The sequence below is a fragment of the Lagenorhynchus albirostris genome, chromosome 18, assembly GCF_949774975.1.
Source record: "Lagenorhynchus albirostris chromosome 18, mLagAlb1.1, whole genome shotgun sequence".
In the NCBI taxonomy this organism is placed as follows: domain Eukaryota; kingdom Metazoa; phylum Chordata; class Mammalia; order Artiodactyla; family Delphinidae; genus Lagenorhynchus; species Lagenorhynchus albirostris.
Genome location: NC_083112.1, coordinates 46,651,572 through 46,667,616, shown reverse-complemented (window position 1 = coordinate 46,667,616; position 16,045 = coordinate 46,651,572). Strand labels below are relative to the sequence as shown.

The 16,045-nt window shown below is 37.9% G+C and overlaps 1 protein-coding gene across 3 annotated transcripts in view; it reads right to left on the bottom strand.

Annotated features, from left to right (window-relative positions):
• Window positions 1-2,223: 2,223 nt before the first annotated feature.
• BORA (BORA aurora kinase A activator) overlaps window positions 2,224-16,045 on the bottom strand; it is a 24,475-nt gene continuing 10,653 nt past the window's right edge. For 2 of the 3 annotated variants that reach the window (XM_060129617.1, XM_060129618.1), the window contains exons 6-12: window positions 12,989-13,054; window positions 12,177-12,233; window positions 11,538-11,764; window positions 10,496-10,628; window positions 8,038-8,648; window positions 3,828-3,959; window positions 2,224-2,536 (exon numbers count right to left, since the gene is read on the bottom strand). In XM_060129617.1, the coding sequence (XP_059985600.1) occupies window positions 2,471-2,536; window positions 3,828-3,959; window positions 8,038-8,648; window positions 10,496-10,628; window positions 11,538-11,764; window positions 12,177-12,233; window positions 12,989-13,054 (1,292 nt within the window). In that variant the 3' untranslated portion in view covers window positions 2,224-2,470. The remainder of the gene's footprint in view (window positions 2,537-3,827; window positions 3,960-8,037; window positions 8,649-10,495; window positions 10,629-11,537; window positions 11,765-12,176; window positions 12,234-12,988; window positions 13,055-16,045) is intronic. The other variant, XM_060129619.1, reaches the window with a different exon arrangement.

The following is a 16,045-nucleotide window of genomic DNA, read 5'->3' as shown; positions in this document are numbered from 1 at the left end:
GCCCGTGCCTACTTCCTTGTCAACCACAAAGATTATTAATGATAAAATAGGTGTCTTCAAGAATATTTCGAGATAGAGTTACCTTAAAACATTTTACTTGGCTCATTCAATTTCTGAAGTACCGACACTGTACCAGGTTCCTCACCAGTCAAGTAAACGATCTCTGCCCTGAAGGAGCTTGCAGTACAGTGAGAAGTGACTGGCGAACACATCGGCAGGTGTAGTAAGTGAGAATAGTTCCAATGTGTACATTCAGGCACTTCAGTAATTAAAATGATTGTTCCCATTTCCTGTTACTGAGGAAAACATCCATACATTGAGGCAGAACTTGTTTCATTCGGAGAGCCTTGAGGGGACTAACGCCTAAAGCGGTGGGCAAGCCTTTTCTGTGAAGGCCGGACAAGTCAGGCTGTGCCAGCCGGGTGGTTTCTGTCACAACCATAGCTCTCCACGCACTCCTCTGCTCTTACAGAATGAAAGCAGCCACGGACTATATGTAAACAACCGAGCATGGCTACGTTCCAACAAGACCTTGTTTACGGGCAGGGAAATTGAAATAATTTCCTAATTTTCATGTGTTTAACAAAATACTACTAAATTCAATTTCCATGCTGCACCTTTCCCCCCAGCCATTGAAAAATTCTTTGCTCATGGGCCATAGTTTACCTGCAGTCGAGGAAAAGGAAGGCTTCTGGGTAAAACAAGGCTATGCTGACCTCACATCTGTCTTTCCAGGTTTGTTTTCTTACACCTCTTCTATGAAGAAGGCCTGCTTCAGGCTCTAGTCCCTGTTGAGTAGTTCAAGATGACCAGAAACCTTATTTTCACCCTGAAGCCTCTTCCTTGCTAATCTGAAATGCTTTGAATGCCACTACTTATGCTACACAGCTGACATGAAATAGTTCATTTAAAAAGCACTGTTTGGGCTTCCCTGGTGACGCAGTGGTTGAGAGTCCGCCTGCCGATGCAGGGCACACGGGTTCGTGCCCCGGTCCGGGAAGATCCCACATGCCGCGAAGCCTGCGTGTCCAGAGCCTGTGCTTCGCAATGGGAGAGGCCACAACAGTGAGAGGCCTGCATACCGAAAAAAAAAAAAAAAAAAACCCTGTTTGGTAAGGACTATTATCCCCATTTAACCCGTGGGAGATTGATGGTTTACACCTATTTTGGGTCGTAAGTGACAGAGGAGGATTTGAATCCAAGTTACAATCACAACTTTGTTGTTTCTTGAGTTTTGCTATTAAAAAAAACACAGCCAGGGAAGCACCTACCCTTAGGATCTAGAATTCCTCTTATGTACAATTGTTTTAAGCTCCTATTAATTCTAAAGCCTGTGATTAAGGACTCAGCCTCCTAATGCACTAATATTTAGCAATGGACCTAGTGGCTAATGGCTTTAATGTTTAGTGTACAGAGGGGAGAGGATGAGCCAGGTACGTAGCAAGAAATAAGTCTTGCAGGTTGGCAGGAAGTTTACAAGTTGCAGAAAAGTAAGGAAGGACGTGACACAATGAGAGCATGTCTTTATTTCCTAGGGCTACGTATGAATTATTCCCTCCTGAATGAGACAGTTTTTAAAAGGTAATTTGTAAAATACGAGTATACATTCTCCCAAGGTAAAGAATATTTTTCCTCCAAATTATATACCCATTCTACTCCCAACATGAATATGTTTGTTTAATTTTAAAAATTTAGTTACATGTCTGTCCAACCCTAGCTTCATAAGCCTAAAACTCTATGGGAAACCCCCCCCCCCACCCAGTTTTTCCTGGTTCTCCTGTGTTCTTAACTAACTCCTCTCCATACAAAGAATGTTCCCTACCCTAGGGATGGAGATACATTCTGGGCATCCCACATTAACCCCACTAATAATAACACATGAAGATCTACACTTTTTAGACCAGTTATCACTGGAACTAAGAATTTCTACACTGAAATGAACAAACAGCTCAAGCATGAAAAGTGTTGGAAACCTGCTTTACCTCCTTTCTACTTCTTCGATTAAGTTTCCTTTCTAACTCACATTTATTTCTTTCACCAAGGTTATAAATTTGAATTCATCTGTATATTCACATACTTTTAAGTAAAATAAAACATAGCACCTTCACAGTTCCACATGTTCCCAGAACTTCTGCTAAATTCAGTGCTGTCAGTAAAGTGACCCTGTAGGGCAGGAGCAAAGTTATCACTCAAGTTTTTTGTTAAACAAACATATCACTCAAGGTCAGTACAAAAATATTTATTGCTAAAAGCTGAACTTGTACTTCAGTAACTTCTTTGAAAGTTCCAGGAGCTTTTCTGTTGTCACTAAATTAAGCCCTTGGTTTTTCACATTAAGGAGGGAAAGAAAAAAAGCTCAGCATGTTAGTTGAAGCAGTTCCTTCCCCATCACGATCACATTATGGATCCCATGCATGAAAAATATGTGAGGAGCTGTCCAGTTAGAGGCTTTGGTTCTGAGAGAGGTGCTCTACGGGCTGCTGCATTGAGGCCGATTTGCAATTTTCATCCAACACCTTTGCATTGAGTGGTCTTGCTGTGAAAAAGAAAATACCTTATTTTCAGTTTAAATAGGACCATTCAAGGATACAACAATTATGTGAAATGTTTTTAAAACCGAGATGCAAACTTCCTATGCACTCTAAAGGGACAGTGAAGATACATTTTGTTACAAATCAGTATTCTGTATCATAAAAGTACTTCCTGTATCTTAATGCTTGCTTGATTTTAAATGGACAACTACAATCCCACCTCATGACAAAACGGAGGAAAGGTAAAATAATGTGGCCTCCGTATTAAATTTGAATATTCGTTTGGAGAGTTACGTTTAGTTGCACACTTGATATTTATTGTTTATTAATAAACTGGCACATAAAAATCAAAAATTCTCCTGATCAGTGCCTACAATTATGATGGGATTCTTCAAATCTGAATACAGTTGTCCTTCAGTATCCATGGGGGATTGGTTCCAGGACCCCCAAGGATACCCAAATCCATGGATACTCAAGTCCCTTATATGAAATGGCATAGTATTTACATATATTTTAAGTCATCTCTAGATTACTTATAATACCCAATACAGTGTAAATACTATGTAAATAGTTGCAAATACAACATAAGTTCTATGTAAATAGTTGCTGGCACATGGCAAATTCAAGTTTTGCTTTTGGAACTCTGGATTTTGGGGGTTTTTTTGCCCTGAATATTTTTGATCTGAGGTTGGTTGAATCCATGGATGTGGAACTCACCAACCATATACAGACATATCCATCCTATCTAGAGGTTCAGTAAGTGTTCACTTCAACAGTATACTTTTGTATAAATACTGAGTTTTTTAGATACACATGTGTTATCTCTAAAGGCTTGGATTTTAAGAAAAGAACCCTTACCTTTGTTTGAGTGCTCGTAACTGATGTGTAAAATCTCTCAGTTGTACTATTTCCCTCTCTAGTAATCAAGATGCTTTTTTTAGTTTAGCTTTGAGCCAATATTAGAGGCAAAACCCTCCACCTCCCTCCTATTGGGCACCCTCTGCTGTTCCCCTTTTCGCTTAAAGGAACTGATTTCAAGCCCCATTTCCAGAGCAGTGCTAGCTCTCCTTCCCCCACCTCTTCTCTTATGCTCCCTCATAGCAGAAGAGGTAGGAAAATAAAGTTTTGAAGCACTTTCTCCTGCTATTAAATGAACTGAAGACAGGATGAGGCATCAACAGATAGCAATTAACGAGATTTTACACAAAACGGGAAAAAAATAGGCTGAAAACAGTCACATTTAGTAAATACTTAAAAAACTACAACCATATCAAGCTTTCTCTGTTTTTTCCATACCTTTATATTAAAAACTTGAGATTTATTCTCGACTTCCAAGGTTTGTGCATCACTTTCTTTGCAGTAACTTTCTGCTCCAACCGTATCCATAATATTGCTTCCACAATTCTGTGTATTATAGCCACTATCCATCTGACAGGAATGAGAGGGAGAGAGAGAAAAAAAACCACCACAGGTAACATTGCAAAGTGTAATTCACTTGACCACAAAATTTATTTTGAGGAACTTTTATGTTTAAATAAGTAAATTTATTTTAAAATATTTATATAAAATATATATGTAAGATTTGGCTTATGTAATTATATATAAAGACAGTATTTTAAAACATTTAAATGAATCACTATATACTATTATTCACAACTGAATGATACAATTTAATATTGTATTAATACAATTTAATATTGATCATATTGAATGAATTTAAAAAGTAATAAACATAAAATTGCTTGTTCTTCAAAGTAGTTACTACAATTCCTTCTAATAAAACATATCTTGTAATTTTCTTTATTTTTTTTAAATTCTAGGTTATTTTATTTTATTTTATTAAGTTTTGGCTGCGCCACGCAGCATATGGGATCTTAGTTCCCTGACCAGGGATCAAACCCGCTCCCCCTGCAGTGGAAGCACAGAGTCTTAACCACTGGACCACCAGGGAAGTCCCTGTAATTTTCTTGAAAGTCAGTGTACAAACCACTAAGAACATACTTCCCTGTTACTTTGTGCTCACACCCAGTAGATGAAAATGAAGATTACAATCAACTTCTTCCAACTCATTTACCAAGCTTGTCTTAAATGGCTTACTTGCATCTCTAAATAAAATTTACCTAAATGGCAAGCTACCTTTAAGAGGATTCAAAACAATACACATTTTTTAAAAGGTGGCTTACATTATACTCATACCCATCACTGAAATAAAAATCTTACCTTCATAATAATACCACGTACATAATGGCTCTAGATGTTAGCTCAGCTTTTCATTTTAATTAAAATTACAGCATTCTACAACACACTGTTACAGCCCAAAAGAGCAAAAGAAAAAAAGGGACTAGCAAACTTCAGTTTTGGTACAAATATGACAAATATTTATTTCATGAGGGCCTAAAAAAAGCACCAGCCCTGTACGGCGCTCCATGTAATATTCTTATTTTCTCCTTGCAGCACCCTATTAACTTCACAAATGAGGCTAAGGCTCAGAAAGGGTAACTTTCACAGTGTCGGAATGAGATGACGAAGAGCTGAGGCCCCACTGCCCCTGTCCACTCACTGCACACTCCACACTTAACGTGCACAGTGACAAACACCAAACACAACCCACAATGCAGTCATCTTGCACTTACGCCCTTTTATGCAAATTATGATCAGCGAAAGAAAGACTACATTTGCCCCCAACACAAACACAAGAATAGCCTAGAAAGTGCATTCTATCATCATCTTAAGAAAAATGTTTCCAGTTTTCGGGAATGGATGCATATTTGTTTACTCCTGGGAGTGACGTTCCATTTGAACAAAACCCTTGTGGTGCAGGGAGTACGGTACACAAGGAGTCTGTCCCACTCTCTAGGAAGAGAAGGACCATGGTGCCCCTAACATAACATGGTGGCTTACCACACTGGCTCCCATCCAGACCACTACTAATGTCAATGCCTACTATGTGCCAACCAGACAACACAGGTCATCTCGTTAACCGCCACAGGCGTCAAGGGAGACAACATGGTATTCCAAACTCTGGAAAGCCAATGTGACTGAAACAGAGAAGGAAGGGAAACAAAATGAGGCTGGAGAGTAAGGGAAAGGCCAGACCATGCAATGCTTTGCCAGCCACTCTACAGATTTTTAAATTAACACCAAAAGCAAAACAAACAAAAGAGTTACAAATTTAAGATTAAGATGCAGAAATAAAAACTCAATGGAAGGGTTATTGTATGAAGTTGATCAAATTTCCCAAAAATTAGAACAAAAGGGAGTTAAAAAAAACTGTGAAAAGTTTTTAAATTGGAGAATCAAAAGGAGTTCCAAAGAATGGTGAAAACGAGAGGAGAAATCTAAGATATTATTCAAGAAAAGATCCAAGAAGTGAAGGGCATGAGTTTACAGATCATAAGGGCCCTCTGAGTGCCCAGTACAACTGATGAAAAGGAACCCATACCAAATAATCACTGAAATTTCAGGATCCTTTACTCCAGAAAGGGATAAAAAGAGACCATATGCAAAAGATTAAGTATTAAAATGGTTTCAGATCTCTCACCAGCAACACTGAAAACAGAATCAACGAAACAAAGTCTGAAGGAAAATTATTTCCAAACTCAAATGTGAGAGAATAAAGAACATGTGATCAGACGTGCAGTATCTTGAAAAAGGTACTCTTTCTCAGAAAGCTACTAGAAAATGTGTTCCAGTCAAGTGAGAAGTAAACCAGGAAACAGAAGAACGGGGTACAGAACATGCGAGAGGTTAAGGGAATTCTCAGGATGATGAAGGGATATTCCAGGAATACAGCTGTGTACAATGCTTGGAGGCCAACCCGTCACAGTAAAGCAAGTCAAAAGGCCCTGGGAAAATGTGACCGTCTTTGAATGTTTGGAGCTACCCCTGTGGTAGGAAAGAATGTATAGAAAACATTTTTAAACTACAAAATGTTCTGCAAACAGTACACATTATTATGATATGACCCAAAGGATAAAACTGAAACTGACTGGTATATACCACAGACAGAACCATAGTTCAGCTCGCTAGGGAAGAGGCTTGTAAATGGTGAGAGAAGTCCTCTAAGATGGGCTGGGATACCCCTGCAGGTACTCAGGCAGGGAGTGATGGCAACTTATAATGAGACAGGCTTCCAAGGGGTAGGTGGACTGGATGATTAATGTGTATTTCCATCTAAGTATTCTATAATGCTGCTATAGATGCTCTGAAAAAAAGAGGCAGTAAGAAAAAAGGAGAGCAAAAAAGTTAACAATACCTTTAAGGCTAAGTTTGACTGGATGCGCTTCTTTACTTAGGAACCAAATTTAGAAGCTGGAATATGTAAAAGCGATTCTAGTGTATTTTTTTGAGCAACAATCCTAGAAGTCAGGATAGGCAGCATAGGCATAAAATATGAGCAAAAGATTATATGAAATTTGGGATCATTTAAAATCCCTCCATGAGTTTTACACTTCAGCATGTCAAAACTGAGAGCACTAAAGCATTATAGAGTTGTTGTGAGAATTAGATGAATTAGTATCTATAAAGAGGTTAGAAGAGTGTCTGGCACACTGGAAGACTGTGTAGTATTAACTACTACTATGGGTCAGTATAAACTTGGATTAAAGAACATGGAATCCAGACTGCCAGGATTTGAATCTTTTGACTCCAACACTTGCTAGCTATACAGGCAATTGACCGAACCTCTCTGACTCTCGGTTTCCTCATCTGTAAAATGTGGATGATGGTATACCTATTTCACAGGACCGTTGTGAAGATTAAACAAATTAACATGTGTAAAGTACTTGGAATAATGCCTGACATATTGTAAGAGCTACATAAGTGTTAGACATTGTTACTATGAAATGGCAGGTAGAATTGCCTTTCTAGTTCAAAGTTCTTTCAAAACTCTCAACTCAAAGAATATGACAGTTAGTGGAACAAATGTCTTTCTGAAAGTAAGTGCTAGCTGTGAAGTGTATTTGTCAAATGAATCATGCTTTCCTGTTGCCAGATGTTGCAAAATTGGAAATGTATGATTACATGAAAAATGGTGGTTACAAATCACATTTTTTTTAAAGTCCAAAAGAAATATACATAAAAGTGCTCTAAACTGCTTTTCCTAAATTATATAAAGGAAAAACCAAAACTACTGTATTTTTAGAATACAAACACTACACCAAAAACTGAATTCTTTGGGAACTAGCTCCACAGGAAAGAGAGGTGAACCCTGAGAAGTTGCCGGATTCTAGCAGTTTGTAAAAACAGAGCAGCTTGATTTCTTTTCTGCTCTCTTATTTTCCTACTCCAAATAAATATCAGTGAATGTGAATATTAAATATATGCATCATCAGTCCAAGTTAAAAGAACTAACCCTCTTGATATCACTTAGTACTGATTAAAAATACATATGTAATGCTGTTAAGTCTCACATACAACCCATTTTCTTTCTCACTATAATCTTACAAAAGAAAGGATGAAGAACAAGGGACCAAGGAAAGGACTCTAGAATATTCAAATACCTTACCTGAATGTTACTGCTTTCACAAGGAATGACACTGCTTTCTGCGAGAGGTGACATGCACATGTGAGAGTTTTCAATACTGAAGGCGATCCCACTCACAAAGTCAGTCATGGGTAAACTCCTATTATCAACGGGCTCCTTAATCCAAGTGGTCTCATCTGCTATCTCTATGGGATCGACCATATCCACAGTGTTATTCTCCTTCTCACTTTCCACATCCTGAAGCAGTGCCAATTCTTTCTCAGAAGCACCGGACTGGTTCTGGGTAATAGACATGGCGGTCACTACCAAGTGCGCGCCATGTGGACAAGTGTCACCATCCAACTGCGGCAGGTGGACTCCAGCCGTGCCCATGGCTAGGGAGGAGGCGTCTGTGGAAGGAACATCTGCCTTGTCTCCTTCATCTTCGCTGTGAGCCTCGAGAGTAAAAGGTACCCGAATCAGTGAGGGCCGATACTTAGCACCCCCTGTACACATCTCAAGTCTCATAGGAGACCAATTTTTAATTGGTGAGCAGCCATCTATATAAGGACTTCTGATACACGGATTGGTAATTCCATTAGAATTTGTTCCAGACGAAGCATCAGGAGAATGGAAAGTTAACTTCCTTTGCTCTAAAAGATTGGGAGTGGAAAAAAAAAGATTGGGAAGGAAAAATCACATCATGAAAACATGGACATGGGAAAGCCATTACTAAATGGTCATCAACATGTTTCATGCCAGAAAAACTGGATTTCTCTAACAGTGGTGTTGTTTCCTGAAGTGAAATTTTGGTGTTAAAAATAATAGCACAAATGAATGTGTATCCATAAACAGGGTGAGGCTCTTCAAAATATAATTCCTCTGGCAAATATCCTCAAGCATATTGCTACTATAACAATGTTGTTCACATCCAAGATAATAGAACAAACCAGCTGATAGCTGCAAATTAACAGCTGTACCTGGTAAATGAAATATGTAATAATCTATTTCTGTTTATGTAAAATACTATAAGCAACATTAAAAGGCAAACAAAAAACTGCAAAATAATATTTGCGACAATAAAGAGCTTAACAATGGTAAACAAAATGATCAAAATGCCTTAAAAGTTAATAATTTTTATAGCTTCGTTAGCTTAATAAAAACAAAAGTTTAAAAAAATGGGCAAAAGCATATAAACAATCCTCCCAATGGTAAATGAACATATGAAGTGTTTGGTCACACAAATAATAAAAAATATGGAAATTAAAGCAATGAGAGACCATTTGTTCAACAAAAACACTGAAGTCTGAACTAATAATCCCCCCAAACAAATGACCCATAAACATTTGGAAAAAGTTCAACATTGTAATAACCAAAGACAAGAAAATTAAAGCAGTAAGAGACCTTTTTGTAATGTACCAAATTAACAAACATCAAAAAGGATGGTAAGACCAGTGTTGCTAGATGGGGAAAAAGATGACTTTTCACACACCACTGATGAAAATTTCAATTGGTACAACTTCTTATGAAGAAAATTTGATAAAATTCCTCAAGAGCCTTAAAAACAGTCATCCCCTTTCACCAAATAATTCCACTTCTGAGAATTTAACCTAAAGAAATAAATATGTACAATACACTGTACATACAAGAAAAAAAAAGAAAGAATTTAAATGTCTATCAATGATTGAAAACAAAAGATACATCTGTGAAATGGAATATCATATAGTGATTCAAAATCATGGTTTCAAACAATAATAAATGACTTGAATGACCTACGAAAATACTCCTAATAGAATGCTTTGTGAAAAAAGCAGGATATAGAACTATGTGTGTGTGTGTGTGTGTGTGTGTTCATATATGTATGAAGATATATACACACATACACATGTACATATATAAAAGGAAGACTAACAAAAATAGTTTTCAGTTTTCCAATTTTATTTACTATGAATAGGTTTTGTAAACTATGAATAATTTTCAAGAAGTGCTATAATTTTTTTCAAGGAAAAACTGACATATTGCAAAGAAAAATATGTAAATTCTCACACACTACCTAAAAACTTTACTCAAACAAATATATCTTTACACAATATCAATATGAATATCTGATTACCAAAGTCTGAACCTACACACTGGAAGGCATACCGAAACCAACTTATCTCTACGACAGCCATCTTTCTTTGATTCTGCTCGTAAGATGTTTGGTATAAATACTGCTAGTCAAATTACCTGTATCTGACATGAGAGCAGAACTTTGCTGAGAATTTCAGTCTTTGAAAGTAAATTGTTCCTTTTGTAAAAAAAAAAAAAAGTAAAAAAAAAAAAAAAAAGTAAATTGTTCCTTTTGTAAAAAAAAAAAAAAAAAAATCCAAGTTTCTAAATTTTAAAAGGGTGAGTGGTCATTTGGAGCTCTGTAGTTAGAACAAGCTAGAAAGAGACTCTTTAATAACAAATATTGACAATATAAAATTTTAATTGGGGGTTGTATTACAAGACATACCTGAGAGTGGTGTCTTTCCTATTTGAAATGCAATTGGTGAGAAAGTGGGTGAAGAAATAGGTGAAGGACTGGTTATGCTTCCCAAACTGTATTTTTTTGCACTACCCTGAATAGGGCTAGAAGAAAACTGCCCCTGTGATAAAAATAAATAAATAAAATTAAACGGTTCTCTTCCTTAGCTCTGTTACACCAAGTGCTATTTATCTTTATTTTTGAAACACATTCATAAACTAGGTTGTATAACTTTGGTTATTCACCAGAAAGCAAGATGCCACCTTTGCTTTGTGGCAGAAGGCAAGACACCAAAAGGCAGGCCCACAGACACACGAAAAAATCTTATGGTTACCAAAGGGGAAGGTGGGGAGGGATAAATTAGGAGTTTGAGATTAACATATACACACTACTACATATAAAATAGATAATCAACAAGGATCTACTGTATAGCACAGGGAACTCTACTCAGTATTTTGTAATAACCTATAAGGGATAAGAATCTGAAAAAACCATATATACGGATGTATAACTGAATCGCTTTGCTGTACACTTGAAACTAATAAAACACTGTAAGTCAACTATACTTTAATAAGAAAAAAAAGGTAAAACAACAACAACAAAAAAAAAAACACGCCAAAAGACAAGGCATCTTGTAACAAGGATAGTTAAGAAGACTGTTCCAAAAATTCTGAAATAGAATATACTAGAGAAGATAAAATATAAATGCACCGTATTTACACAAACCAAGTAGCAGTTTATGAAAATTTTTAAGTTAGTCCACTAACACCAATCTAGTTGTGTTATACTGAAACTCTTCCGTAATTCAGTAAGTACCTTACCCTGAAATTCCTCGAGACTCATTTACCTCTAAATACAAAATTGGAGAGTCTGACAAAAAGCATTCCTATACCTAATGACAAAATGTGAACTAGGCTAATCCGCATGAAATATAAAACCCAAAAGACAATCATTCCTCTTGACAGCAGTAGGAGCATCTAGGTCCAAGATGCCTATAGCCAACCAACCAGCCACTTGGCCCACTTCTTACCGAACTCGGGGTCTGCACAGGGCTCCTACACTGCACAGGAGATAGATCTATTGAATAAAAAACCTCAAGTGATGCTTGAACACCACTACGAGGACTTCTGGGAGAAGCTGGAGGTAAGGAGTCAGAGATACTTCCGTTGCCATCTAAAAATAGCTTTCTTCTGAGGGATGAAGAACTGAGGTTTCCGGGAGATTGATCTGCAAATTCATCAGCTCTAAAATAGTCACCTATATTTAATATTAACAGAATAAAAGGCAGAGCTAGTCATTTGGAAGAGCAATTATATTTCAGTTGTCTGATGTTTTAAAAACCAGTCTCTATGTTTGAACTGTTTTCCAAAAAGAGGGCAAAGTTTAACTGCACAGGTGCTGCTTGAAATCTGAAACGATTCCTTCTTTTTTTAGTGCCTCATTATTAGTATGGGTAGTGCCAATAAGATGTGTTCATGAATAGTTTATGTCTATAGTTAAGTTCACTATGATAAAAAGGCTAATTCAGGCCATATTAAAGAAAAATGAGAAATTTCAGGCTTCCCCACTTCTTTAGAGGAGGCATTGCCACAGATTCCCACTTACAAAAGCCATTAAAACAAAACCTTTTATTTAAGTTATTAAAGGTTTAAACAAATACAATACTTACCTAATACCTTTTCTAAATTAAAATCCACAGGAAGAGACAGCAATGTCTGGCAAGCAGCTGGAAGCAAGCAGATAAACACAAACATGGTTAAATCAATGCAAGTGTATCCCATGCAGTTTAGCATGTGCTTCCCCATCAACCATCTCCCCATGATGCTCCAGACAAACTGAATTATTTACTTTACGCATCCCATTCCATAACATGCCACCTTCCTGTTTCCCACACTTTCCAGCACTGATGTAAACCTGTTAATGGTAAAAGATAACTTCTGGTTGTGCTGCTGGCACTTGTATCAGAAAAGAAGCCAGCCTGGGCTTCCCTGGTGGCGCAGTGGTTGAGAGTCCGCCTGCCGATGCAGGGCACACGGGTTCGTGCCCCGCTCCGGGAGGATCCCACATGCAGCAGAATGGCTGGGCCCGTGAGCCGTGGCCGCTGAGCCTGCGCGTCCGGAGCCTGTGCTCCACAACGGGAGAGGCCACCACAGTGAGAGGCCCGCATGCCGCAAAAAAAAAAAAAAAGAAGCCAGCCTATATATATTTGGGGATAGATTTCCCAATATTAACAAATTTTCAAAAGAATGCCTTCCAAAACCAAAATTCGATTCACATGATTTGAATCTCAAAATAACACTTCTCAAACATGGATGGATATATCTATTCTAACTGTTTCTCAAGGTCAGCTCTCATATAGCTTATTCATAAAAAGTAAACAACTTCAATTCCAGAGTGAAGTGTTATCACATGTACTGAAATTAACATCAAATGTCGCTTAATATGGAACATACTTCTTTTCCAATTTACATTCATACTTACCATTGCTTGTCTCAGAATGTACGGTCAGCTTTCTTCCAATTGGAGATTCATTATTGACGTTAATACCTGTAAAACATTCTAAGTGAAAAATCTTACATTTTCTGTTCATTTACTTTAGGGTTACTTTTTCCAGAGTAAAAAAATGAAGTGTGGAAACTTTTACATTTAAAAAATAAATGTCTGCATATGTAAGTATATAACTTGGCATGTTTCTGCTAAGTTTGTTTGTTTTTTTATTGATTGATTGATTGTCAACTTCGAGGAAGCATAAGGATAAGACTTAAGGATTACCACAGCAAGTAAGGCGGCACCAAGAGATACTTTTTAGGGAAAGCAGCGGTGCTCTACATGACGTCAACCTTTAAAGGTTGGGGACACACGTTAGTCAACGTCAATGTCCTCAAACAGATCCTCTGTTGCTTGATGCTTTTCCAAAATGGAAATAGATAAATTGTCGGAATTAAAGCACCAGGCCATTCTGAAAGAAACTGAAATTTGATCAATAAAACCGTGCTCAGTTTTCTTTTTTTCGCCGAGAGGAGTCAAAAATATGGGTGCAAATAATTTTTTTAAAAATCTGAAGTTAATGACTAATATTAAGCTTCTTAACTTGAAAAAGCACCAGGTAGTAAATAAATGGGTGAAAAAATAGAATTCTAGATTCAAATGCCTTCTCTGCTGTAGGCAGTGTGACCTTCTAGAAGGCAAATGCAACCAAGGCACTCTGCTGCGAAAACCCTGTAATGTCCTTGGTCTTTAGGCTGGAGTCCAAACACCTTAATGGTGTAAATAAAGCCCTTCCAAAACCTTGTCTCTGTCTCTAGCACAGCTGTCCTCCAACCGAACATTATCTGAATACCTTAAAAAACAAACAGGTTCTCTCTCTCACCTCTAGGTATTTCTAATATTCTTTCCTCTCTGACTTTTCTGCCCTATTCCCCGAGTCCGGCTAACTCAAGTCTCAGCTTAAACTGTGTCTTCCATCTAGACAGAATTATTCTCACACCACTTTTCAACTGTATTACAAGTGTTTTCTTGGTTGTTTCCTCTAAAAGGACTTCATAGATAACTTTAAGACCACAATCAAATGAGGAAAAATGGATGGATTTGATTACACCAAAATAAGAATTTCTAGGTAACCAAAGACATCAAAACAAAAGTAGCACATATGTGACTGGAGATGACATGTGAAATGTTTAGAACTAAGATAACTACAAATGTAACTACAAGGTATCTTAGAAATTCAAAGGAAAAAGAAAGAGACAACAACTCCAATAGGAAGGAATTAGAAATAGGCATTTTACAAGAGAGGAAATAAAAAGGCTGTTAATATATGAGAAATGAAAATTAAAACCATCATTTAGAATGTCAAACAACCCATGAGAAAGGCAAAAATGTGAAAGCCACGTACTGGCAGGGATGTGGGGATATGGGAACCCTAGGCACTGCGGGTGGCTGTGCAGACTGTACAGTCGTTCTGGCGAGCAGCCTGGCGCCGCACAGTCAAATCAGAAAACATGTAGCCTATAACTCAGAAATCCTCAGCCTATGTATAGTTCCCAGAGAAATTCTCGTTCAAGTCCATAAATAAAAATGCAATGGGTAGTACAGTCATTGAAGCACCTTGCTGCATAAATTGCTGCATAAAAATTGACAGCATAAGCTAATGTGTACAAACAAAATCATTGTTCCCCCGACTCACCATTGTCTTTGTTATTCTTCGGGTAAATAATACTGAGCACTTACCATGTGCTAGGTACATGATCTTCGAAGTATTATCTCATTTCATCATTTCATAGGGAAGGAGAGTGAGGCACAGGAAAGCTAAGTAGTTCACACAGCTACTAAGCTAAACTGGGCATGACTCAAACTCAGACGGCATTACTCTAGAGTGAGGGTCAGCAAATGATAGCTCACGAGACAAATCGAGCTGGTTGCCTATTTTTGTACATAAAGTTTTACTGGAACACACCCACACTCGTTCATTATGTATCATCAGGGATACACTTTCATGGTAAAGCAGTAGAGTTGACTGGTTGCAACAGAAACTGTATGGTCTGCAAAGCCTAAAATATTTAATATTTGGTCCTTTACAGATAGAGGTTGCCAATCTCTACTCTAAGGTAGTGTTTTCCAGAACTTTTTCTGTGATGATGGAAATGTTCCATATCTGTGCGGGACAATATGGTCACCACTACGTGTGGCTACTGAGCACCTGAAATGTGCATGTATGAGCAGGAAACTAAAATTTCAATTTTAATTTATTTAAATGTAAATAGCCACATGTGGCTAGTGGCTACCGTATGTCAAGAACTGTAAAGGGTCTGACAGGTTAGTGTGTCAACGTTGCATAGATGCTGGCTGAAGAAAGGAGGCTTTGGGTCACAGACAAAGGGACTTCATTATTCTCAGCACAGGAGGCAACATGAGCTTCATGTTCACGTCAGCTCCCTTTGCCCCCTCAGTCCCAAGGAAGGGACATGAAAGAGCCCAGGTGGATACAGCACACACAGAGGGTCTGTGCCCCAGCTGAGGAACCCTAAGCACGGGAAATCCCATTCTTTATAAGCTGCAAGCAAACCTGCCCCAGGGGGAGACATTACCATTACTGTACTAGACAGCCAAACAAACCTACCCTCTGCTCCAGAGGGATACTCCATCTCTGTTTTCCAAGGATGTTCACAATACAAACATCCTTGAAAAAACAGCCTGGATCAAAACCTGTCCGTGGCGCTCTTCATGAGATGTATAGAAATGCGAGACCCACAGAGAACTGAACTATCTCCCAACACCACTGTAGACAGCACAGGCCTGCGCACCCCCTCCCACCCCCGCCAATTAACCACTGTACTCTGTCATCACGGGCTTGATGAGCACACCAAAGAGGCTGTATGTAGTATTTTTAGCATCTTGCTGATCTGCCTCACTTTAAAACAGGTTACCTCGAATATAAAATGATGTTATAAAAAAGATCACATAACAAGGTTGATTCACCTGTTCAAAAATCCAACATTAAAACACTGGGGGGAAGAAACCTACCATCTATGAATACATCAC